The following is a 26,532-nucleotide window of genomic DNA, read 5'->3' as shown; positions in this document are numbered from 1 at the left end:
TCCAGCAAAGAAGTTCTTTGACGCCAAGTCGCCACCTACTTTCCCTGTGCGGAAGTCTTCTGCGCAGGGTGGGTGTGGGCAGCAGAGGACCTGTGCTCTCCTCGCTGGTCTCCTGCGAAGAGTCCTGGAGCCTCCTCTCTGCTTCCCCCATCGGCCCCCCTCTATTCCTGGTGTTGCGCTGACTTTCTTCCCCAGCTGGAGACCTGCCTCTCTCCCTGCTTGGCCCCTCTCCAGCATCGCTGTGGAGCCTCGCCTCCTCCTCTAGTTCCGATGGCAGTTCCCTGACAATATATAATAACAAATTCAATTAAAAAAACACACACACTCCTTTTCCTTTCAGACTTTGAGTCTTAGTGCAACATACTATTCAGTACAGGATGCAAACGTGATCCATGGAAGCTCAGGATGCAAACGTGATCCATGTGGGATGCACGTTCGCAACCTGCAGCGGCACGTCTGCACACGCGGGGATTGCGATTTGGCTCTTCTGCGCATGCGCAACCCCCGAAACCCGGAAGTAACCTGTTCCGATACTTCCTGGTTTTGGCAGGTCCGTAACCTGAAAAAACGCAAGCTGAAGTGTCTGTAACCTGAGGTATTACTATAACTGGATGTTGGTTACTTCTGAGCCTGGCATGCAAAAAAATTACCTTATGCTTTGCCCTGGCTGTCCTCAAGTAGAGATGGAAAGGCCTGGGGGGGGGAATGGGGGGGAAACAGGTCCCCCCCCGCCCCCTTTTCCCCCAAAGCCATTTTTTATAAGTTCTTGAGGAAAAATGACAAAGAGGAAGAGCAAGAAGAAATTGAAAATGATAGCAGTAGTTCAGAAAATGAGATAGAATAAACTGCATGTATATGTTGTGTCTTCTGGGTTTGTTGTTGTTGTTTTAAAAAAAAACACTACTCAAAGGGTACACCTTCTATGGAGCTTAAATATTGAGATGGACCTTAACTTTATTTGCTGTTGGTGCTAAGGGGCAAATCTGATTATTTTTTATGTTGATGGTTTCTTCCTTTTTTTGTTGCTTTTGAGGGAAAGGGCGTGGTTACCTGTTTTATTGAAAGCACAATGCAGTCATACCTCATGTTACGTCAGCTTCATGTTACATTCTTTCAGGTTACATCCCACGGCGACCTGGAAGTACCGGAAATGGTTACTTCTGGGTTTTGCCGCTCATGCATGCACAGACACACAAAATGACGTCACGCGCATGCGCAGAAGCGGCGAGTCACAACCCGCACATGCACAGACACGGCGCTGCGGGTTGCGTTCTTTTCATGTTGCAAATGGGCCTACGGAACAGATCCCGTTCGCTACCAGAGGTACCATTGTACTTTTATCTACCCTGTGTTTCATGCGATTTGTAAAACTACTCCACACTGAACTTTTTTTCAATTTTTCCAAAATTTCCATTTTTTCCAGAAAAAAGCGGGGGTGGGGGGACGTGGACGTTTGTTTCTCATGGCTTCAAAATTTCCAGAAATTTTACATCTCTACACCCGAAAATTCTCTAACAATCAATGTTTTAGTTCTTTCTCAAGCAGGAAAACTTACTGCAAGAAATCAAGGAAACTGATCAGAGGTTGAAGTTTGATCTTTGTTTACCCAGATTATATAGCAATACAGGTCAGACATGCAAGGAACTCAGTGGTATGATCCAACTGTTACCCGAACCGCAAAAGATAGGTGTTTTCAAACCTGAGCTATGTTGGAGTAACTGGACATGGGAAGGGGTTAATTTCCTTCATGGGCATAAATCACTCCGTGGATAAGAATCAGAGGCACAAGAACAGTCAAGTCAGTTACTATGGTAACAGCCCAGGGCCCTGGCTGTATAAAGTGATTAATGTATGTCAGCTCAGTAGTGTCTGCTTTTTCGTCTTGAATTGCTGAATGTAAGAGCAACGGAGATACTTTGCACTGGTATGTATCACTACATATTTGTATCTGCAAAACCCTATGAATATATTTCTACGTCCAGACTGTTTTACTGATCTTTATCTTCTGCAGCAGTAAACCATCAGAATGTTTTTCAGCTTCTGTGTGGCGACTGGTACCGTAAGCAACATTCACTGCATGGGTGTCTCACCCGAGACTCCCAACAAGCTTCAAAAACAAACAACGCAAATCTCAAAAGGTGAAAAGGTTTCTCGCAACAATCTAGGCACAGCCTGGGCCTTATAACCCAACGTTGGAGAGAAGTTTGGAAGAGAGACTCCTCTTCTCCAGTAGCAGAGTGTATAACAATGGCAATTTCTACCAAGCACATTAAAACTCAGTTTGTTTTACATCTGCCATCAGTTACTGTAAAATAAATGTTCCCTGCAGAAATGTTGTTTTTGTTGTGGGCACCCGTCTGTCTCAAGAGACAAAAGATGCACGTGCGCAACAAAGGAGAAGGAGAAGCGAGCAGGCGGAAGTGGGGAGGAGGAGGAGGGGAGGTGTACGCAGACAGAAAGGCCAGGCGAGAGAGAGAGAGAGAGAGAGAGAGAGAGAGAGAGAGAGAGAAGCCCAGCGTGCTCTGACTGGCTCCTCAGAAAAAGAACTTTTGCCTCTGTTCCCCCCCCCCTTAAACTCCCCTTCCCGCGTCCAGTTGTCCACCTCCTTCCACACATGCACCCCACTCTTGCTCTTTGTCCCTCCAATTTGAGTGTTAATTCGGCCTGTATTTGGCTGGTTTGGATGGTGCTGCTGCTGCCCTGAGCAGACAATGCACACATCACTGGCCCGCTTCAGAGCTGCTTTCTTTAGACTGGCTGTCACCCGGAGGAGAAACAGCACCTGGCAAGATCTCCACAGCTCAGCCGCCCTCCACTAGCCCAGCCAGTGATAGGAAGCATTCTTCTGGGGTTGGGTGGTGTCAGGAATGAGCCAGCTCCAAGCAAAGGTTTGCAGCCAACTGCAGAAAGCAGCCAGGAACTGAGAGGCCTGGATGTTAGTCATGCAGGGGAGAACCGGCAGCTGCAGACTTTGGCTCTTCCTTTAAATATATATATATATATATATATATATATATATATATATATATATATATATATATATATATATATATATATTAGCAGTTTCAACATAACAAATTATCAAATTATCAAACCATATAGTCGCTTACATTAATTTTTCCCCTTTCCCCCCTCCCTTCCTCCCTTCCATCCTCCCCCCCCAGGACTTCCCTCAGCTCCTCCCTCTGATTTCTCAGCACATATTATTCTCTGCATGTTATAAAGTTGTACATATCCTTACATTATCTATCTAACATGTTATCAACCAATAAATTTGTGTATGTTTATTCAAAACCTGCCAAGGAGTCTTCATTTTGTTGTCTTTTTAGATAATTTGTAAAAAGCTCCCGTTCTTCCTTAAAGTCATAGTTGTCCTTGTCCCACAATTTGTATGTCAATTTAGCCAACTCTGCATAGCTCATCAGTTTTTCTTGCCACTGTTCTTTCGTTGGGATTTCCTGATTCTTCCATCCTTCTGCTATCAAGACTCTTGCCGCTTTTGTAGCATACATAAATGAATTCTTTGTTTTTCTTGGCAGGTCTTGTCCTGCAATCACTAACAAAAATGCTTCTGGGTTTTTTTTTTACAAATGTCATTTTAAACATTTTTTTCCCAATTCATTATATATCATTTCCCAAAATTTTTAAATTTCTCTACATTCCCATCACATTGATTCAGAAATCCCCCCCCCTCCCGTGTTTTCCTCCTCTAAAAACTAGGTGTGCCTTGTGGTCAGGTGCGCCCTATGGAGCGAAAAATACAGTATTTGTTTGTTTTTGCAATAAATCCTCCTTTTAATTACCTATGCTTAGACAGTTGGATGGCATCATGTACGCCTCCTTCTGGCAACTGCAACCAAGCTGGTGCCATTTATTTTTTTTTGCACTAGCTGCATATTCTGGACCAGACATAAGTGCAGCCTCCTCCACAATCTACTTCTACTCCATTCTAATAACATCTATTAAGGGTCTATGCAAGCTCTGCTTTCCTTTAGACCATATCAGTGAGGCTGAGACAGGGGTCTTGTCATCTGGGCAGCCTAGAACCTCCATACAAACTGCCCAGGCTTGCCCACAGAGAGGTCACTTTGGTGCTGCTAACGCAGCAAAAACAACACAGGAGGCAGCAGTACCAGTCTCTGCAGCCAAAGCAGGTGCTGTGATTCTCCAGTGGTTCACTGCATTGTCTCTTGAGGCAGATGCCAAAAACAGGGAGATAATAATAATAATAATAATAATAATAATAATAATAATTATAATTTATACCCTGCCCACCATCTGCTTGGGTTTCCCCAGCACTCTGGGCGGCTCCCAACAGAATATTAAAAACTTCCCTAAACAGGGCTGCCTTCAGATGTCTTCTAAAAGTTAGATAGTTGTTTATTTCCTTGACATCTGATGCAAGGGTGTGCCACAGGGTGGGCGCCACTACCGAGAAGGCCCTCTGCCTGTTGGTATATGTATTAAATTGTGTATTTTACAAATAATAAAACAGAGGTCCCGTGACAGAGGCGCAAGCCTGGACCCAGTTGCTGCCGCAGCGCCACCATGACATCATAAGGTTGATATGACGCCACGTCACAACATCATGAAGTCATGGTGCAGCGCACTGGGCACTCGCAGTCTGGGGCTGGAAGCAGTGTTTCTGGATAACAGCAAGGAATAGATGAGCATATTGATTTCATATTTCAAGTCCTAAAGGAGTTTGAGGAGTCTCTGGACTCATAACCCCCAATGTGGTGGGAATGGGTGATGCCAATCTCTTCCCAGATTGGCAGAAGTGGTTGAAAAGTCTTGTAGTGCTTTCATTTTTTTCCATTAATTTTTGCTGAATCAAATTTTGCAAAAGAAAGTGGATTTCCCCAAGTCCCGTGAGTTGGCTGCTTTTTGAATGGTTAATATAGTTGAAAATGGATGTGTGGGGGTAAGAGAAAAGGAGCGGTAAAGAGTTAGGGGTGAGGTTAGCATCATATGATGCTCAGTTGAGTACCAGAAGGGTAGGTGCAGGGATCGAAATGGTTAAAACCTTTTAGTTAAGTTGTCTTGAAGAGATACTGCTAGACGGAAAGAAAAGGAGGCCATACATGAAGGTAGGAAGCAAGCTGTGTTACAGATCAGAAGACATTTGGAGACCTCAAGTGATGGAGAATGCCTACAAATCATGCTGTAGAAGCTTCAAAGGGAATTGCAGATTAAGCACTTTGGTGTAGCTGATGGTGTAAAATAGGTTGCAGCAAAGGGAATGAACTGCACATGTCAAAAGATGTGAACTGCTAATTGGTTCCTGTCCCTGAAATGATGCTTTATGACTAGCATAATGAAGGGGTGGGTTTAATGATTTTACGAATCCATATGGCGTTTGTGTGCGCTCTGGTTTCCGTCACGGTGTTCTGTTGTGCCAGAAGCCGTTTAGTCATGCTGGCCACATGACCCAGAAAGCTGTCTGTCTACAAATGCTGGCTCCCTCAGCCTGAAAGCAAGATGAGTGCCACAACCCCATAGTTGCCATAGTCGCTGGAGGCATGGGAGATAAGGGCGTATTTGGGAGCAAGCCTTTAGAAGTCCAGCTGAGTCAAGAGCAACTCGCCCCTTGTCTATGTAAGCATAAATCAGGCTACCACTCCCCTTTGGTATGTAGGTTTTAAGTTTTTTAATCTATGTAGGCTTCAGAACTTGAGTAAGAAGCAAGGGCCCCTGACACATCAAGGTGCAGGCCGGGCATCACAAAGAGTTGTATCCAATGGGTTTCTGCCAGCTATGCAGATGCTTAGGAGCTTCTGACTAGAATTTATATGATTTCTTTGTGTGTAAACCCTATAAAAGGGGCTTTGAGGTGCAGGCATAGGGCAGCGACACCCAGGGCAGGAAGAAAAGGGGAGCAGAGTGGAATGCAAGGAGTCTTGATTTTTAACCAAAATGCTATGTGCACCCGCATCTAATCTTGCCCTTTTAAAAAAACTATTTCTTGGTGTGTGTTTTTCTTTTTGTAAATCTACCAAAGAATAAGATTAGATAAATTTGGGGGGTTGAGGAGGGTCAGTTGCAGGGGGGTGAGAAATATCCCTATTTTCATCAGGAATGTTGGAGGGGGTGAGGGAACCTCCCGTACAACCTTTCTTGCTCGAGCAATTGCTTGCTAGAGAATTCTCTGGTGTCACTTGCTGCGGCCGGTGGGTGATAAAGAGACTTGGCTGTGCACCAGACCTCAAGTGGAGCTTTCGCCCATCTGCACACTCAACAAACTACTGCTCCCAGGATTCTCTAGGGAAGCCATCATTGTTGAAAGTAGTACAGTAGTGCTTTAAATGTGTGGTGGCTGGAGTGTAGTGTCGGGGCTAGAGTCAGTCCTGGGAGCTCAGGGTTCAAATTCTCACTCAACCATGAGTTGGGCTAGTCACTGCCTCTTGGCCTAACCTACTTCACAGGGTTGTTGTGGAGGTGAGGGTTCTTCCTTGGAGAAAAAAGGTGGGATATAAATGCAATTAATAAATAAGATGTGTAAATGTGTGGTGCAGACGTAGCCTAAAGAGAGGGGGTGTCAAATAGTAATGCTCATGGAGAAAGAGGGGATATTGTTAGGGTGGCCCTAGTTCTACAGACCCTCCAAGTGTCCCTATTTTCCAGGGACATTCTGGGATTTACAGAAGCCATCCTGGTTTCTGATTTGATCCCGGAATGTCCTACTTTTCCTTAGGACGCCCCTATTTTCATTGGAGAAATGTTAAAAGGGTATGGTGTTATGTCACTCCCAAGTCAAGGAGATAAGTACCGTATTTTTCCATGTATAAGACTAGGTTTTTTTATTAAAAAATTATGTTCAAAATTGTGGATCGTCTTATACACAGATCTCCCCCCATTTTCTTAAACCGGAGTCCCCCAAAATAGGGGGCATCTTATACATGGGGTGTTTTATACATGGAAAAATACAGTAACTATCCACCCTTTAGAAGACATCTGAAGGCAGCCTTGGATGGGGAAACTGTTTAATGCTTAATGATTTATTATGTTTTTATAGGTTGGAAGCTGCCCAGAAGTGGCTGGGGCAACCCGTTCAGATGGGCAGGGTAGTAGTAGTAGTAGTAGTAGTAGTAATCATCATCATCATCATCATCATAATCAGTGCTTTTTTCTAGGGGGATGCAGGGGTACACATACCCCTAAACGGTTTGTGAATCTTTGTACTTTTGTTCATTTACTGTATTTATTTTCCCTCATTTGAAATGGTAATTTTCTTGAGTCAAAATGTTAGTACAGTGGTACCTCGGGTTACAGACGCTTCAGGTTACAGACTCTACTAACCCAGAAATAGTACTTCGGGTTAAGAACTTCACCTCAGGATGAGAACAGAAATCGCGTGGCGGCAGCGGGAGGCCCCATTAGCTAAAGTGATACCTCAGATTAAGAACAGTTTCAGGTTAAGAACAGACCTCCAGAACGAATTAAGTTTTTATCACGAGGTACCACTGTACCCCTAAACATTTTTTTTAGAAAAAAAGCAATAATAAAAATATTTTTTTCTTCAGAGAAATGTTGGAGGGTATGCTGATATAGGATGGCCTTATTTAAATTTAACTTTCATATATTAAAAGCTGGAGAGCATGTGCAATTGTGCCTTTCGTTAGAAACAAAATCAGTCCAAATACCTAAGAGTTAAATAGATAAAGTACTTTCTCCTAGAGAGACAAAAGAATGTGAGAAAGGGGGGGAAGGAAAGAGTGTCGTTCCTGTCTCTTCCTGATCTTTCTTACTCTCTGTCTCTCTCTCTCTGTTAGGAAGATGGGAGGAGAGCTGGCTCTTGCATTCCTGCAGGGAGAAAAAATAGGTGAGTTGCCAACGAGCCTTTGAACAATGGGAAAATGGAGTCCACAGGAATGCTGGAAGTTGCTGACTGGAAGGGAGCCCACGGTAGAAAATGTGAGGGGGGGAGTGTAACTCAAGGTCTTTCTCTCCCCCCACCCCCCAAAAAGCAAAAATTACTTAAGCGCAAGGCACCAGTGTCTTTTATCATTCCTCCTCCGCGTTGCCAGCTAGCAAGAACTAACCACCTGTCCCTGTGGATATATTTATATAAAACTGTTACGGAAAGGGGGGGGGGCATGTCTTCTTCACCTTCTTCTTCGCTACAATATATCAATTTATTTCCAATTGTCAATGTCAAAAGGGACTAAAATTTATAAAATTCATAGAAAATCAACGTGCCAATTTGCTCAATTTCTCTAGGACTCCATCACACCTCCCCTGTCCTCCATAATCCCTCAAGCAAGGTGTCAAGACCCTAATCCTGTCAAATCACTCTGCCAAGCCTTTCCTCCGGGCAATGCCAGGTGGCAGACTATGCATACATGGACCATTGTCTTCTCATCACCGGCACTCAGGATGTGCTTATCTGCGCATATCTCCAGCTCTGCATATTCCCCCCTCCCTCCTCCATATGTTAATCCGGTGTAACCCAACCTCTCCTTAATGTATTCATGATGTAATCTGTGTAACCCAACCTTTCCTTAATGTATTCATGATGTAACTGGGATGTGTTTTGCACTGTATTCTGGGACATGGGGGGAGTTTCAAAAGTTCATGTCACCCCTTTCTCGCTGTTCAATCTTGCCTTGAACCTGTTGCGCAATAAACTTGGATCTTCTGCAATTTGCTCCTGTCCGGCTGAGCTCATTTTCTTCCGCAGGGACCCACGGACTTAGTCCGATGAGCTGGGTGGCAGAGTAGCCCCGCACCCAGATTTTAGCCGTAACAGTTGGCCGCCCAACGTGGGGCATGCGGTTCTCCCGCGTTGCTGACCGGGGGCCCCGAAATCTTCAGCCGGCACCGGGCCATTTTGCCTGGGAAGATCCTTTGGACCCTCGGCCATCCTCCGGGCGGTAATCAAAAGCCCCAGGAGTTCAGCCGGGGAGCAAAGAGGGATCCAGCCGGCTTATTCATCGATCCCGGGATCATCATAGGAGACACGTGAGTATAAGGAAAAGGAAAAAACCCAGTGCACTGGTGGGAAGGGGGTGGAATCTCCTGGCAACTGAATTCTCTGCCCTCCTCTCTATCGCTCCTTCTCGCCTGTCTCTTGGTCCAATTGGTGAGAGAGACCGTGGACTGCTGCTCGACCCAAAAGGGGGGTTCTGAGCTCTATCTCTTTCTCCTCTCAAACCCTCCAGTCAGCCGCACCAATTGAGAGTCCGAAAGTAAGACGGAGAGACCCGGCTTGGAAAGACAGCCGACTCTCTGCAACGGGCATCTCAGTTGAAAGCAAGGGGCTGGAGTGAGAGACCGTGGACTGCTGCTCGACCCAAAAGGGGGGTTCTGAGCTCTATCTCTTTCTCCTCTCAAACCCTCCAGTCAGCCGCACCAATTGAGAGTCCGAAAGTAAGACGGAGAGACCCGGCTTGGAAAGACAGCCGACTCTCTGCAACGGGCATCTCAGTTGAAAGCAAGGGGCTGGAGTTCTTCTTCCGAACTTCCCGAGCGCCCTTACGGAGGGGGCAGGAAGGGGTCTTGCTTTCTGTCTCAATCCCAGCCGCACTGGTCGGTGCCACGTAACACGTGTATCGTGCGTGAGCCCGCTTCCAAAAGCAAGGGGGATTTTCGGTTCAAAACTCTATCCAGGGATCACCCAATCTGGCACCGCACGGCGCGGGCGTCCAGTAGGGCCCCTTTTCCTGAGATTGTAACGATAGGTAGGAGGTTGCCAGGAGGGATAGCTCAAGAGGAATTGGGCGGGATTTGGCAGAGTGGAAAGGAAAACCCCAGGAAATAGATAAGTAAGGAAGGAAGAAAATAAGTGAGAAAGGAAGAAATAAGGAATTAGGTAGAAGAGCTCTCTAAAAGGAAACCCTGTTAGGAAGTTGCCAAGCAACAAGGAAAAGGAAAACCCTAAATAGCCCCCTGTACAAGTTACCCAAATCCTAATCAACCTCTCTCTTTCTCCCTTCTCTATCCCAGACACCCCCCCAAAACAGAAAAACAAAAAAAAGCAACAACAGCAATGCATGCATATATAAAGGGGTACCCAGTCAACCAAGCGTTGTGAGCCCTGCCAGTTTGATTAACTGGTGGTGTGTTTGAAGAGGCAAGGAAGCTCATAAAACCATGTGGGACCTTCCTACTAATTTCACTTAATGAAGCCAAAGGAAGCGGCCCAACTCCTTGCGATAACCAACTAAAGAATGAGAATATATATGTTTACATGTTGTCTGTTATGTGTGTTGTCTGTTAATACATATATGAGAATATGTATGTTTACATGTTGTCTGTTATGTGTGTTGTCTGTTCCTTCTGTCTCTGACAGACTGCCTTTCTTAAGTGTGCATAGTTTAAACTACAAGCTTGCTTCAAAATTTAAATCTAGGGAAGCCATGCTGGACCTTATCAATCTTAAAACAGAAAAAAACAAAAACAAAATGAGAATGAAGGGTGCAAATGTTTGTTATTTGAGAGAGGCTCCAAAGAGTCTTCCTCCGAGTAGCTTAAGTGAGGGTATGATTTTAAGCTGATGGTAGATAATGTTATGTTGAGTTTGTGATTCTACATCCGTGTTCCAGTCTTTTTTCCAGTATTTTGAAATGTGCTGTGAAGAAACTAATGTTTCTGCTGCAAAAGCCTAGTTGAGCACAATTGCTCTCTCTAGCTAAAATGCAGCGTATGTATTTCACTAAGCATATGCCTATGAAAGTATGGTGTTCCTTCTAAGAAAATATGTGAGTCCAGTTTTAACTTTGATTTGGTTGGACAGAAGAGTTATTGTAAGGCTCCTGATATCAGTCTCTATAAGACTTCCTGGCCTCTTTTCTCAGAAAATGCCCCCCCCCCCCCGTTTCATTCTGTCTCTTTCAGTTTTTTGTTTTTTCCTCCCTTCTTACTTCTGTGCCAGGTAAATTTACTCCCGAGTAAGCTTCCTTTAAGGGAAACTGCAAAGAGGGGGGAGCAATCTTTCCTAAGGTACCCTGCATCTCACTTTCCTATGTGTAGTTATTAAAAATAATAGTAGTAGTAATAATAATAATAATCTAAATTAGGCTTACTATTCCTCTGCAAGTTCAGGAAAAATTGTTCACTTTTGTATTCCCGTTAAATCAAATCTATGGCTGTTTTAATTATGCTTAATAAAAGATCCTCTCCCTATCTATCTTCCTTAGTACATGATAGGAGCATTGATTGTGCTCTCTTCCCCAGTAGTGCCTGTGTACATAAGTATGTGTGTGTCTCTTTGGTAGTACAAATCTTGCTGTGAAATCTTGCTGTGAATCCTATATTTTGGAGGGTTGGACTAGATGACCCCAGGGTCCCTTTCAACTCTCCCAATTTGTGGCTGTGTGGAAGGACATGTGTCCGCAAGCATTGGAGGGTAATTCTTAAATTCTGGTGTGGTGATGGAGTTGAAATTCAGCCTAGCTTTGCTCTTTAGTTTTAAAAGGTGAGAGGTGAAGCTGTGATGTTTTGAAGCACAACTGGTAATATCAAGCATTTGAGTGATTACAGTGTTTATCATTTTGTCTACTATTTAAAAATCAGACTTCAAAATCAATTCAAAGTTTAAGCACATACAAATACATATGGGCCTTGACCAATCCTGTAAATAAAGGGCAGGAAAATTTTTTTGTCTGCAAATGGTAAGGCTGAAATGTTAAAAAAAAAAAAAAAAATCCTATGAATTCTGACTCTCTGGCCATTTTTTCCCATATATAAGGGCGTGGCATTGTTCCGCGAATGACCAGAGGGAAATCACACAAAATGATAGCCCTTTCCTGTAAATAAAGGAAGGAAATATGATCCCTTAGAAAATTTCTAACTTTGGTAAATGCTTGAATTGCGGAGTTTCTTGTTTTGTTTTAAATCTAACCCTATTTTTAAAAATCTACTCCTTACCCTTCATTTCCTTTATTCAAATGGTAATTTGAAGCCAAAATATTCAACATTTTCAATAGTATAAAAGGTTTGCTGAGACATGAACTCTGCACATGCACAGAGACTAGATCAGCTAAAAAAAAAAAGGAAAAGAAAAAGAGAGAGAGAGGAAGGGGAGAGGAGGTTTGGAGAGCTTGGGCTGCAGGGAGAAACTTATCCAAATTTCCTTATGTAAAACTTGGAACCATTGAGGGAAATCACCCTTAATGTGTCCTTTGCTCCAGGGGCTACGTAAGACAAAAGAGTTAAGTACTGGACCGTCAAAGTCAGGAGGTTGCCAAGTTTCAAATCTTAACATGCCAAATTCTTTTCACAGGTAAATATCAAAGCATTCCCCCCCTCAATGGGATGTAAATCACAGACTTTGTTTGTGTGCATTTTAGGAACAGCATTTCCTGACAGGCTTCTCACATGAAATAATTTTCCCTTTTAACAGGATATGTGGACCCCGATAACAAAGTGTTTGTCCCTTCTTTTCTCCCACAGCAACTTTCTTTCTGTTCTGTGAAACAAGTCTGAATCCCTGCTATATTAGTGACTTCCATCTCTTTGCGGCTTTGACACTTTAAGTTACAAGTAATCTGTTTTCATTTATTTATCTCTATGAAATTAATTGAAGCACAACCAAACATTGTTTGTGGAATGGTATTTGTTTACCTTTTGCCTGAGCATTTCTTATTAATTCTGTCATTTTGGCTAGTTCAAGGTACTTACACAACTTTAAATTGCCATTCATTTTCTTGGTATTAAGTCATTTCCCAGTATTTTGCTATTAACATCCTAGCCGATATTGTCACATCAAGAAACACTCTTTTATTTTCATTGTTACTTCAGATTTCTTAAAATTGTGTGTCTTAGCATTTATTTATGGTTCCTCATAGGTCATTGTGTGTGTGTGTGTGTGTGTGTGTGTGTGTGTGTGTTATTATTATTTTGACCTTGTATTTTTTTTACAGTTCTCTTTCTCTACATATGGAGTAATTTTTTATTTAATAATATGGGAGGGAGACGATAAAAAACCAAAGTGAAGGAAAGCAAACAAACTTAGCAGATAATAACAGTAATTATATGGAAATGTGATAATAATATTGTAATGAATAAAAAGCTTAATCCGCTAAGATTTTTATTATTTGCAGCTTCCCACGGAAACTGAGGACATCCCTTTTGCCTTTCGCCCCTTCCCTTTTCTATTTTTCCCTTTCTGCCCCTTACAGGATATCACTTCTACAAATGTGTTACTACAGATCCAATGAAAAGCTTCGCCACCACAAGACCTGCAACAACAACAGACACCAAAGTTTTCAAAGTGGCCACAGCTATCTCTTTCAAAGGATATAGACTGCCGGGGGAGTGGGCCTGACAAAGGGGGGAGGAGTTGAATTGCAAGGACATTTTCTCACTTTTGAACCTCAAGACTGTGCTCCGGCATTGAGAAGATACATGCGTAAAAATATCACAATTGTCTCAAGATATGCAACTGATACTTAATTAGTTTGTTTTGTATTATGTGTTATTGCGTAGGAATGTTGAAATGTGTCTGACAGTGTGTTATTTCCACAAATGGGGGGGGGGCTATTTTGTGGCTATTTTTGTGTGTAATTGTTTTTATGTTTAATGTCTTATTCCTTACAACCCAGTGGAGGATTCTCATACATTTTATGCTTTTAACAGACCAGGCTATTATGTAGTCCAATGTTTAGAACTAGATAAATTCATAACCACATTTAGTTGTTTCACCTGGCACTCTGCCAACTTCCCTACCCATTTTAAAATGTGCTAAAACTCACTTTACCAAGGAGGAGCTTCATGAAAGTGCATATGCTTTGGTTTAGCAGGAATAATCCCTTATAGAGTTAAATTGACTTATTTGGACAAATGCCCTCTAAGAATGGTTTTATTCTAACAGATTGGTTTGAGAAGTTGGGAACCATGGGGCAAGATAAATTCAAATTGGACTCATTTTGAATTGGGCAAGTGTATCCAGGCTGCAATTAGCTTTTTGGTCCTTAAAGTGCAAGTGAGCAACTTCCCATGACTGCAAGACCAGAGCCTATAATAATAAAATCCCATAGAATGGCCAAGGCAAGGACATTTCCCTCATGACGTGCCCAAACCTGTGCCAGCTGGGGTGAGTGCCAGGCAACATGGTTAATATGAAAGCCCTAAGTGGATTCACCAGGGATTGCCACTACTATGACACCATGCCGGTGTGAGACCACAGAAGAGCTACCTTCGCACCTGAGAACACAAAAACGGTGGAGCTAAAAAAAAACCAAACTGCATTTTTTTCAGTCAGTAGCGGACCTTCCTGCTAAATGTAAAGCATAGACCACTATTGAACAAAATACAACAGGTGTTCTTTTATGTGATATCCTATATCCAGCTATCTGCACTACTATACTTGCAAATGACCTTAAGAGGCATGGCTTGCAAGTCCCCTTCAGGTTTGCACAAACCCACACATCTAGTACGGTGGATACCAAGTTATTAGTGCATATCTATATAACATACACGTACATTATTGTATTGGTCCGTGTTGCTCCCTCCTTTGCTGCCCTGCTCAACCCACCTCCTTTTCCATTAAAGCCTATTCCCACTCACAGGGCACCCCTACCTTCACCGAGATTTAGGGTGCGGAGAAAAGATTTGCAAGTTCTTACAGAACTTTAATGCAAATCTATCTCCGAATGGGGGACTGTTACGGAAAGGGGGGGGGGGCATGTCTTCTTCACCTTCTTCTTCGCTACAATATATCAATTTATTTCCAATTGTCAATGTCAAAAGGGACTAAAATTTATAAAATTCATAGAAAATCAACGTGCCAATTTGCTCAATTTCTCTAGGACTCCATCACACCTCCCCTGTCCTCCATAATCCCTCAAGCAAGGTGTCAAGACCCTAATCCTGTCAAATCACTCTGCCAAGCCTTTCCTCCGGGCAATGCCAGGTGGCAGACTATGCATACATGGACCATTGTCTTCTCATCACCGGCACTCAGGATGTGCTTATCTGCGCATATCTCCAGCTCTGCATATTCCCCCCTCCCTCCTCCATATGTTAATCCGGTGTAACCCAACCTCTCCTTAATGTATTCATGATGTAATCTGTGTAACCCAACCTTTCCTTAATGTATTCATGATGTAACTGGGATGTGTTTTGCACTGTATTCTGGGACATGGGGGGAGTTTCAAAAGTTCATGTCACCCCTTTCTCGCTGTTCAATCTTGCCTTGAACCTGTTGCGCAATAAACTTGGATCTTCTGCAATTTGCTCCTGTCCGGCTGAGCTCATTTTCTTCCGCAGGGACCCACGGACTTAGTCCGATGAGCTGGGTGGCAGAGTAGCCCCGCACCCAGATTTTAGCCGTAACAAAAACCATTATTAAATTTTATAACCACCTGTCCCTGTTACTGTTTGGTGTTTGAAGATTAAACGTGATTGCCTGGTCCTGTATAATGCAAGCGATTGCTGTTAAAGGGGCAGCTAGGCAGACTGGTCCAGAAGCTGTGTTTACAATCTGAATTGCAAGCAGCGACAGGAGGGCAAGTCTTTTAAGGCGGTTGTGGGAAACCTGCGGCTGTCCAGAGTTTTCCCTGGGCTCCGTTCATCCCTAGCCAGCACAGGAGACTGTGTCAGGCGTGGCTGGTAGGCATTTGGAGTATAAGAATAGCCAGAGGGTCACTGTTTCCTTCCTTGTCCCATTAAGAAAATAAGAAGAGCTTGCTGGATGAGGCCAGTGGCCTATCTAGTCCTGCATCCTGTTCTCACACCGGGTGACCTGATGCATTTGTGGGGAAACTGGCAAGTAGGAGCCGAGAACAAGTCTATGCTTCCGTCCTGTGGCTTCCAGCAACTGGAATTTGTGAGAAATGATAATGTTGCTTTTTCACATAAGCCACAATGCTGCAACTACAGATAGCCCAGACTTGCTCACACTCATCATTAGAACAGCTTATGGTTAAGATTAGGGGCGTAGGAAGAGGGGGCGGTTGTGGTGGTCCGCCCCGGGTGTCATCCCGGAGGGAGGATGACAAAATCCCCCCAGGCGGATCGCCGCTGCACCAATCGGCCCCCAGGCGGATCGCCCCACCCCTGGGTGCACGGCATGTGTGCCACTCTGGGTGCCCGAGCGGCTAGCTCTGCCGCTGGTTAGGATGCTTGTAAATAAGGCAGTTTGTGGCTGGAATATGGTTTATTCGTAGCCTTCAGCAGGTATAGTATAGAACTCGCTTACACCTGTAGCTGGGACAACTAGAGGTCAGGATGTGGCTCTGTCGCTTGCATCAATAGGTAAATGCACAGGAATCAGGTAAATATGGAGGGTGGGCGTCGAGATCAAGAGTACAGTGGTACCTTGGGTTAAGAACTTAATTTGTTCTGGAGGTCTGTTCTTAACCTGAAACTGTTCTTAACCTGAGGTACCACTTTAGCTTCACAGTGCCGCGCGGTTTCTGTTCTCATCCAGCAAAGTTCTTAACCCGAGGTACTATGTCTGGGTTAGCGGAGTCTGTAACCTGAAGCATATGTAACCCGAGGTACCACTGTAATGGGAGATTTAAACATGGGTGGGAATGTTAGTAGGGTAATTAGGCAGTCGTGATAGGCTGTAAACCTTGTAGTACGCAGCCAATGGGGAGACTGTTAGAATTCCTGCTCCATGATTGCAGTCATGGGATTGTTGTCTTTCATGTGACGGTGTATGTTTTGACTGTGACAAAATCCCCCCGGGGTGGGCGTCGAGATCAATAGTAATGGGAGATTTAAACATGGGTGGGAATGTTGGTAGGGTCGTTAGGCGGTCGTGATAGGCTGTAAACCTTGTAGTACCCAGCCAATGGGGAGACAAGGGAGGGAACCTGCGCTTGGGTATAGGGAATCTAAGCTAATGATTTGCCAAAACCAGGTGTGCCTACTTTGGACCCCCACTCTTGCAAGAACGTTTTGTAATCAATAAATCTTCGCTGCTTCATCAATTTTGTTCAGATATTAATTTGAGGTCTCAAGACCCACTTCTAACAGTATTCAGAAGCATTTGCAGCCCTCAACGATGGAGGCAGAGAAGAGCCATCCTGGCTAGTAGGTATTAGTGCTGGGTGATAACTGGCTTTCAATATTGTGATATATCACTGGCTAAACATTGTGATATTGCAATGTCTGAAATAAGGATGGAGCTATGTAGAGGCATTGGCTGGCTTCACGGTTTCCCCATGTTGTGATCTTTGCATAGCATACAAGCACACACATTGTGATTCACAATATATTGCCAGGTCAAAAGTTATGAAACCAAAACCACAATATGGACTTCAAACTGGTTTTAGATAATATATCAATATACAGTCGTACCTTGGTTCTCAAACGGAATCCATTCTGGAAGTCTGTTCGACTTCTGAAAATGTTCAAAAACCAAAGCTTCTGATTGGCTGCAGGAGCTTCCTGCACTCAGTTGGAATATGTGTAAGCAGTGTTGGACTTTCAGGTTCCAAAGAACATTTGCAAACCGGAACACTCACTTCCAGGTTTGCAGTGTTTGGGAGCCAAATTGTTTGCGTACCAAGGTACAACTGTATCACCTGGTCCTAGTAGATATTGATAGCACAGATAGTGCCATATAATCTCATTAGTGATGCCGTCTTCTGTCTTGCCACTCACCAGGTGACAGCACTGCGTATAAGATCATAGAGGAGACGTCCCTTCCCTGCTCCTTTTCCCCACCCTGATGAAGGAGGTCGTGAGCTTGTGTGCTTTCCCCAAAAGGTCCAGGGCAAAGTTTCTTTGAGGCCTACAACCTGTGGGAACAGGCAGACCTCAGGGATGAGTCTACAGGAACATACACGGAAAACCCACGCTGGAGAAGAGGATGGTCTCTTTGACCCTGCAGCGCTTAAAAACAAGGGCAAGCTCTTGAACTTTGGCCAAATGGAAGAGGAGCAAGGTAAGAGAGAAATCCCACAGTTGCCACTTAAATTAGGGAACTGATGGTTTTGAAACCTTTGGCCCTTCAGGAAATATTTATTGCATCTTCTTAATAGTTGCAGTTCTTGTGACATTTATTTCACCTAAAAGTTTCCAGGCACTGTCCAAGGATTAAGCAATCATATAGGGCCGGGTTTCCTCAAACTCGGGTCTTCAGCTCTTTTTTAGACTACAATTCCCATCATCCCTGTCCACTGGTGCAGCGGGTTAGGGGTGATGGGAGTTGTAGTTCAAAAACAGCTAGAGACCCAAGTCTGGGAAGCCCTGGGTTAGAGTGCTGGGGAACGAAGGTTCAAATCCCTACTAAGCTGTAAAGCTGGGCCAGTCACTTACTCTCAGCTTTACCTACCTCACAGGGTTGTGAGGGATAAAATGGGCGAGGAGGAGAACTATGTTTATCCCCTTTGCTCCTTGGAGGAAATGTAATAAATAAATCAGTGTTGTTACCCACATTTTACAGATCTGGGGCATGGGCGTGGTGAGGGCCGGGTCATGGATTTGTGACAGAGGCAAAGTCTGAACTGGTGTTCCCTGAATTGTAAACTTGGTCCCTTAGTTACTATGCTGTAATCTTGTTTTCTCTGACTTGTGAGCAGTCATGGAGCCAAATAAGTCTTTAAACTTGGCCAGCGCATCCTGGTGTCAGATGTGGCTCCACTTCTCTCATTTATTTACATGATGTATATGGCACCCTTGCACAGGGCAGCTCACAGGCAGGGGCATAACTAGCTGCTTCAGCACCCGGAGCGGTGGGTCAATCCGCCCACAGGGGCGCCACGGCGCCACGTCCAGGGGGGGGCACTGCGCTGAGCTGCCCATGGAGTCCACCTGGCAGACACAAGCCGCACGCTGCCATTTCAGGCAGCGTAGGGCCCCAAGCCACCATGTCACTCCCAGGAGAGACGCGTGGCTCGGGCACGCTGCAGGCCCCGCGGTGAGTGCCGCCCACCATTTTGTCACCCCCCTCAGTGGGGACACCTGGGGCGGACCGCACCCACTGCACCCCGCTTGCTACGCCCCTGCTAACAGGAAAAGCAAGTAAATAAGAGCTCATAAAATCCATTAAAAAGCAAGTCCATTAAAAAAACATACACTACAGTGGTACCTTGGATTACAAATGCTTCGGGTTACAGACTCTGCTAACCTGGAAGTAGTACCTCGGGTTAAGAACTTTACCTCAGGATGAGAACAGAAATTGTACAGTGGCAGCGCATCAGCAGCTAAAGTGGTACCTCAGGTTAAGAACGGACCTCCGGAAAGAATTAAGTACGTAACCAGAGGTACCACTGTAGAACAAATCACTGAATAATCATTACTAATTGTAGCAGCAGCAGATAAATCAGCAATAACTGAGTTAGGACACTCATGAACCAATGAACTAGGCAACGAAGAGAGCGAAAGTTGGGCTGCATATACACCATGAGTTTAAAGCAGATAGGCTCCCACCAAAGAATCCTGGGAACCTTAGTCTACCCCTCTCAGGCCTACAATTCCCAGCACCCATAACAAACTACAGCTCCCAGGGGGCAGTAACGTGCATTAAATGCATGGTGTGTACACAGCTTTAAGTCCATAGGTTAAGTCCTTCTTGCTTTGTCTGAGTGCTGATTTGGGAGCCTTTATAGGGACCATCAGGAAACACCTGAACATCTCTGGACTATTGGTGTACAGAGGATAATCTGGCTGGTGCATATCTCCTCTCTGAGCTAGAGCTGGGTGGTGGTGCACAGGCTAAGTCCCTGCCTGACACCTGTTGAAACTTAAGCCTATAGCTGGTCTTGAAAGAACAGCTCCCTTTCTCAGGAAATCCCTTCAATTCTTCAGGGTTTGTATGTTTAAATCTATATGCCCCCTAGTGGCAAAACAGCTGCATAGCTAGGGAAACAACTTATTTATCTATATTTAATTGCAATTTTATCCTGCTTTTCAGCCAGAAACCTAACAGCATTGAAACCCATTGCAAATAGTGATTATAATAGCGTAGAAAGAAAATATGCTGTTCAGAGCAGGTTCTTAACAGACATGAACCAGGCATTATTTATTTATTGCATATCCCACCTTTCCCTCCAAGCTTAAGGTGGTTCTCCCTTTCTTCAGTTAATCCCCATGACAACCCCGTGAGGTGGAGCTTAGGCTGAGAGAGGCAGAGTCTGAGCCAGGGTCACCCAGTGAGCTTCATGGCCAAGTAAGGATTTAAACCCTGGTCTCCAATGTCCTAGTCTAACACTATAACCACTAACACCAACACCACACAGACTCTTCAAACCTGCTGCTTCCTGGCCCTCTGATGGTCTCATGGTGGCAATTGGTAGCTCCATGGCTAGAGCTCACAGAGAAGGGTCTCTGATACAGGCTGGTTCATATTGGGAGGGGTTTATGGCTTTATAGTTCAAAACCAGCACTTTGAATTGAACCCAGAAACTATGGGAAAGCCAGTCGGGCCAGAATCTGTGCAATACGTTCAGTCCTTCAGCTCCCTGTCATTGATCTGGCAGCACTAGCTGTAGTTTCCAAACTGTCTTTATTTTTCAAATTATTTTTTATTTTTTTATTCGGTTTCCAAATTATTACAAATCAAACCAAATTTCTTTAATTTAATACAATTTCTTAAAATATCAGGTTTCCTGCTCCTGTTGCAAACATATGTCAATCATTTCCTCCTGTATCCACATCATCTTTTATTTAGTGTCCAACTGATCCTTCACTTCACTTGTTGTTAGTTCATTCTTGCAGCTGATGACATCCTCCCCTTAAAAAAAAGTGCCTCTGTTACATCGTATAATTATAAAATCCATTTCACTTGTGTAGACCTTCATATGCATTGTTGTTTCAGACCCAGTGTCCTGGGAGAGTTCATTACTACAGTATTTTCCATTGTTCAGTCTTTGCAGTGCTTGTCTGGATATTACAAGGTCACATTCCATTCCTTCTGCTGATCACCAGCTAGCATACAGTGGATGCTCAGGTTGCGAACGTGATCCATGCGGGATGCACGTTTGCAACCCACAGTGTTCGCAACCTGCAGCAGCATGTCTGTGCATGCACGACCACCGAAACCCGGAAGTAATCCGTTTCGGCAGGTCCATAACCCGAAAAAACGCAAACTGAAGCGTCTGTAACCCGAGGTATGACTGTACTGGCTGCGACCACAAATAATTCACAAACTGTCTTTAAAAGCACATAGAACACATTGGAGTAATCTAACCTAGACCAGTGGCTAGACTGTATACAAAGTGTGTTCACTTAGTAGTCTCTTTCTTCTCCCTTCAGGTGAGGGGAGCGCAATTGAGAGTATAGATCATCCATGGCAAGCCTCTGAACAAGGGGAACTCTGTGCACCCGAGAGAATCCCTGAAGGAAATGTTTCTGAACCTCCAGAAGCTGTTGAAAGTCCCCAAGGACTATGGCGGCAACAGGAAAATTGCTTGGAGAAGATCAGAGGTAAATCTTGGCAAAGTGAAATCGGAGACCATGAGGGAAGCTGTGAAGGTCAGGGGCAAGAGACACTGACTGAATTGGGGAACAGCTCAGGCAGAACCCTAGAAGAGAAGATATACCAGTGCTTATACTGTGGGAAATCCTTCAACGCACACTTCAAACTTGTGAGACATCACAGAATCCACACGGGAGAGAAACCATACAAGTGCTTGGATTGCGGCAAAAGTTTTGATCAGAAAGGAAACCTTATTGCTCACGCGAGGATCCACACAGGAGAAAAGCCATATGTATGCTCCAACTGTGGGAAAAGCTTCAGCCACAAAGGCAGTCTTGTTTTGCATGTGAGAATCCACACCGGGGAGAAACCCTACAAATGCCCTGATTGCGGGAAATGCTTCAGCCGTTTAGGGTCCCTGAAAGAGCACGAGAAGACCCACACAGGAGAAAGACCATACGCCTGCCTAGACTGTGGGAGGAGCTTCAGAAAAATATCTGAGCTCACAACCCACCACAGGTTCCATACGGGAGAGAAGCCGTACAAATGCTTGGGCTGTGAGAGATCCTTCAGCACGAGCTCCAATCTCATTGCCCATCAGAGGACCCACACAGGAGAGAAACCTTATAAATGCTCAGATTGCGGGAAAAGGTTCAGCCAGGCTGGGAACCTTAAAGAACACGAGAGAACCCACACGGGAGAGAAGCCATATAAATGCCCAAACTGTGGGAAAAGCTTCAGGCAAATATCTTACTTTATTAAGCACCACCAAACCCACCTTGCAGATGAGGGGATGCATGTGGAAGAGAAACCATATAAATGCTCTGATTGTGGGAAAGGTTTTGGTGAGAAAGCGAGCCTCGGCAGACACCAGAGAATCCACACTGGAGAGAAGCCCTTTAAATGCTTGGACTGTGGGAAAAGCTTCTGCCTGAAATCGAATCTTGTCGTCCACTTGAGAATCCACACCGGTGAGAAGCCATATAAATGCTCCGAGTGTGGGAAGAGCTTCAATCAGACGTCAAGTCTTCATAATCATGAGAGAACCCACAAAGGGGAGGAACCATATAAATGCTTAGAGTGTGGGAAAAGCTTCAACAGACCTTCACAACTTAAAGCACACGAGAGAATCCACACTGGAGAGAAACCATATTGGTGTTCACTGTGTGGGAAAGGCTTTATTTACAACCACCACCTTGTGAGACACCAGAGAAATCACAGCAGGAGAGAAACCATATAAATGCCCAGGTTGTGGGAAAGAATTCAGCCTCAGATCGACCCTTAATAAACATCAAAGAATCCACATGGAAGGGACACAAATTAAAAATACGCAAGGCGGGCTTTGAGCCTACTAAACAGTTGAGAATCCATTAAGGTGTCAGAAATCCCATTTGCAGCAGGCCTTGAAAATGGGCCTGAGGGGGGTCAGCATGGGAATGTTCAACCTGTTTGGCAACATTGCACTCTGGTCAAAGGACTGGACCAGAAAGGCATTTACTCAGATGACACTTCTTATGCTCTGAATAAATTGGTCGGATAGACAAAGGTGGGCTGGGACAAGCCTTTAATTCTGTGGTGCATGAAGATATTTTAATTATTTTAAGGTTTTTTGTTTGGCTCTTTGAGCAATATTCATCCTTTTGGATGCACTTGGATCCTTTTTTAAAAAAAAAAAGTGTTATCCATATTGTGTACTAAGTAAACTCGAAAATTATTCTAATGTTTGATGGAAATTGCTGTGGCCTGGCCCTAGGCTAATGTGTAAAGTCAGTGAAATGAACTTTGAGCATAGGAAATTGCCTTTTACTGAGGCCTTTTCATTCTTCTTTATTTATTCATCTTCTTACATTTATAGACTGCTTTTCCCCCATAGCCTTTGGCAAGGTGGCAGTTTAGGACACGGTGGGTGGGGGGAGTCCAGTAAGTGGGGAATATGGTAAAGGTTTATAAACTTGTGCATGATGTGAAGAAAGTAGATGGAGAGAAATTTTTTTTTTATATATAAAATATTTATTGAAATTTTACAAAAAGTAGATGGAGAGAAATTATTCTCCCTTTGTTGTGATACTACTGTGTGTTTTTCATTTGCCACTGAAATGTGCAGCAACTTTCCTTCATGTATCCCTTGCTACTCTTTTCCTGCTTTCCTGATCCCCTTTCTTCTCTTCTGTCCTACATTCTCAATGTTTAGTTTGTAAGCTCCTCGGGGCACAGATCTTTCCTCCCCCCCCCCCGCCCTGCCCATGACACATATGCATATACCCTGCTTACATTGCTCTGTAATGTGCTTTGCATAGAAGGGGCACAGCTCAGTGGCAGAGCATCTCTTTTGCACACAGAAGGTTCCAGGTTCAGTCCCTGTGTCAGAAGTGAGCCAGCAGTAAATCACACTGTGCAAGTTGGAGTTAACTCTTTATTAGCAAAAACACGATCTGCACAGGAGTGTCAGGCTCAATGGGCACATTAATTCATCTCTGGTTGGTCTAGCCTCCATGAAGTACTTGCTGAGATTGAAGGTCCCCACCTCCCCACAGCTGCTGTAAGGATGCTGTCAGCAGCTCCTGGCCTGTTGCCCAGGAAAGTATAAAGACAAGGGAAAGTTTCTTAACGTCCTTTTTTATTTCAATCCTTACAGAGAGAGGCTATAGAACCCAGCCTCTGTGATAATGGCGTTGTCCTGAGCAAATCTGCCCCCCCCCCAGTCTCTCCCACGTTCTCATTTGTCATTCTCATTGTTTCCTCTACAGGTGCCACTAAGTACCCTCTTTGCTCTTTGCTCTCCTACTTTTAAGGCTCGCCGGGTTCTGGGAGATGAAGAGTCTGGAATGCTTTCTAATGACAACATGTCAGCTGGGTGTTGTTCCAGCTATCCCATGATTTCCCCGCTTTTCCCCTCATCTGCCTCTGAGCTGCTACCTTCCTCAAACCCTTGTTGTAAATCTGTACTGTCTTCCTCTTCCTCCTCCGTGGAAGGGTCAGGATGGGGACGCGGTCTCCACCACTCCTCCTCTGCCCAGTCCCCGACAGCTGCCTAAGTTCCCTCCTCTCCAGGGTTTTTATCCAAGCAATTGGAGACTGAGTCTGTACGTTACCAACCTTTTCATGCCTCTTCTGGTTCTGGGAGACAAGGGGGGCAGGGCAGGAGAGATGGTCACAGCAGGAGGGTGAGACTGTTAAGATATTCCGTTCCACCCTAAGAGGAACAGGCTGTTGTGTGTCACATGCCTGTTTACACTCCAGCACAGCTTGCTGGGAACTTCCGTTTTGTGTATAGATTTTACTTAAGCTGTTTGCTTGGACACAAAGGGGAGCAGACATGTTTTTCCTTTGTCCTGATGCTGAATAAAATGCCTCTAAATATGCTTTACACAGCCTCTAATCTGCCCTTCTGTTGCGAAGAGTTCTTATCTCTGCTGGCTTGCGTGCTCAGCTTCTGAGGGTTTCTGAAGCTTGAGTCGCAGTTACATGCTGTTCCAAGGACCGGAGTTCGCCCGGCTGCCGGCCGGTGGGCTGGAGCCAGCTGGGGGCCTGCCAATTGCCCCCGTTCCCTTGGACGCTGTTAAGTTGTGGGTGAACATATCAGACGACACAGCGATTCTTCCAAAGCAGCTCTTTATTTGTAAGCTGGAACAGAACTGAACTGAAGGGCTCAGTCAGCCTGCTTATATAGAGCTCCAGAACCACGTTACTGTAACAACTTTCTAAGACTATCCAATCACTGAAGGTCACTTTCAATCCTTCATTTGCATAACTATTTACAGTATCCCCCTGCTGGTCCAGGGTGAGAACTTCAGTACATAACAGACACATCCTAACAGAGGCACCCCTGACTCTTCCCCAGCCTGACTCCTCTCTGGCTCTTGGTCTCCTTCGTCTCTTGCTTCAGCTTCTGCCTCTGATTCTGGACTTCTCTCTGCCACAAACTCCGCCAGCTCACTAAGCCCTGTTACCCCTTTGGCTCCCAACACCTACCCAGTCTTCTCTCTCTGACCACGCATTGTTGTCCCATCACTACTCCCTCTGAGTTTTTTTTTCCTTGGAGGGTCCCCAGCTGGTTCTTCCCACCATTCCTCTGTATCCAAATGGTTCATGACACCCTGGAATCTCTAGGTAGGGTTGGGAATATGTCTGAATCAGTCAGTGTTGACAATACTGAGCTAAATGGATGCCTGGTCTGACTCAGTACAAGGCAGCTTCCTTTTTTCCATTGGTAGTGATATATGAATTATAATAAATTCATGTGAATATTTAATGGGTGATTCATGAGTTCTTTTGATTCTTTGCTGCAACTTCTGCCTTATTGCTGCCAAGGTATTATCCCTATTTCACCAGCAGTGCCATAACTATGCAGATTAGAGGATGGAGCCTTGCTGCAGAAACTTATTTGTGTTCCAGCCCTGAAACAATTAACAGGTTAAATGTTTTAGCCCACCCCCAACTGCTGTTTGCTCTCATCCTAAATGCAGCCGCACTCTGCACCTCCCACAGGATGCAAAGGATGTTAAATTGTTTGGCCAAAATGGCCCAGTCAATTTTACAAACAGTCAATTTCCCCAGATGCTCCAGCCAATTTCAGAAAGCACATACTGGTAAATGTTTGTCCAACTGCAGCTAGTAGCTGTAGCGCAAGAGTGAGGTCAGAGCAGGAAATGTGACTCTATGGACTACATAGACTACAGTGTAGCAGAAAGTACCGTATTTTTTGCTCCATAACACTCACTTTTTTCCTCCTAGAAAGTAAGGGGAAATGTCTGTGCATGTTATGGAGCGAATGCTTACAGATGGCGGGGAGATCTGCTGCAGTCGTGAGCAGAGGATCCATGGTTCCCCTTCCTTCCCTCCTCCGTGGCTCGCTTTGAAACAGCAAAGCGGGAGAAGAGCCGCTGAGTGGGGAGAAGAGAGGGACAGAGAGCCTGGTTACAAAGCACGGATCCACATGGATCCTCATGATTTTTGCACTGGGTCACCCCAAATTCACCATCAGATCACATAGCATGTCCATGGCTACAGCTTGCACCAAAAAAATCACGCACCCACTGTTGCCTGGGGCCGCAGTGATGCAAAAACATAGTTACAAAGCATGGATCCACATGGATCCTCCGGATTTTTGCATTGGGCTACCCCAAATTCACCGTCAGATCACATGTCTGTGGCCACAGCATGAACCACAAAAATCATACATCCACTGTTTCGTTTAGAATATTTTTTGTCTTGTTTTC

The 26,532-nt window shown here is 44.6% G+C and overlaps 3 protein-coding genes across 4 annotated transcripts in view; 1 reads left to right on the top strand and 2 right to left on the bottom strand.

Moving 5' to 3' along the window:
* Positions 1 to 26,532, bottom strand: part of LOC310756497 (tigger transposable element-derived protein 1-like) — a 796,241-nt gene that overhangs the window by 480,501 nt on the left and 289,208 nt on the right. The window lies entirely within an intron of this gene.
* The window catches only part of LOC310757094 (uncharacterized protein), a 508,648-nt gene that overhangs the window by 197,082 nt on the left and 285,034 nt on the right, over positions 1 to 26,532 (bottom strand). The gene's annotated exons all lie outside the window — the stretch shown is intronic.
* On the top strand, positions 1,245 to 23,299 carry LOC310756852 (uncharacterized protein). Of its 2 annotated transcripts, none has more exons than XM_083601710.1 (3): positions 1,245 to 1,323; positions 17,560 to 17,839; positions 21,151 to 23,299. In XM_083601710.1, the coding sequence occupies exons 2-3, from the start codon at positions 17,719 to 17,721 to the stop codon at positions 22,551 to 22,553; spliced, it is 1,524 nt and encodes a 507-aa protein (XP_083457836.1). In that variant the 5' UTR covers positions 1,245 to 1,323; positions 17,560 to 17,718; the 3' UTR covers positions 22,554 to 23,299. The 2 variants fall into 2 exon arrangements, with proteins under 2 accessions (XP_083457836.1, XP_083457835.1); XM_083601709.1 differs by lacking the exon at positions 1,245 to 1,323 and adding an exon at positions 7,494 to 7,822.

The sequence above is a fragment of the Podarcis filfolensis genome (genome assembly GCF_964270895.1).
Source record: "Podarcis filfolensis genome assembly, chromosome: 2".
NCBI classification, from domain to species: domain Eukaryota; kingdom Metazoa; phylum Chordata; class Lepidosauria; order Squamata; family Lacertidae; genus Podarcis; species Podarcis filfolensis.
This window is presented reverse-complemented; position numbering and strand designations above follow the sequence as displayed.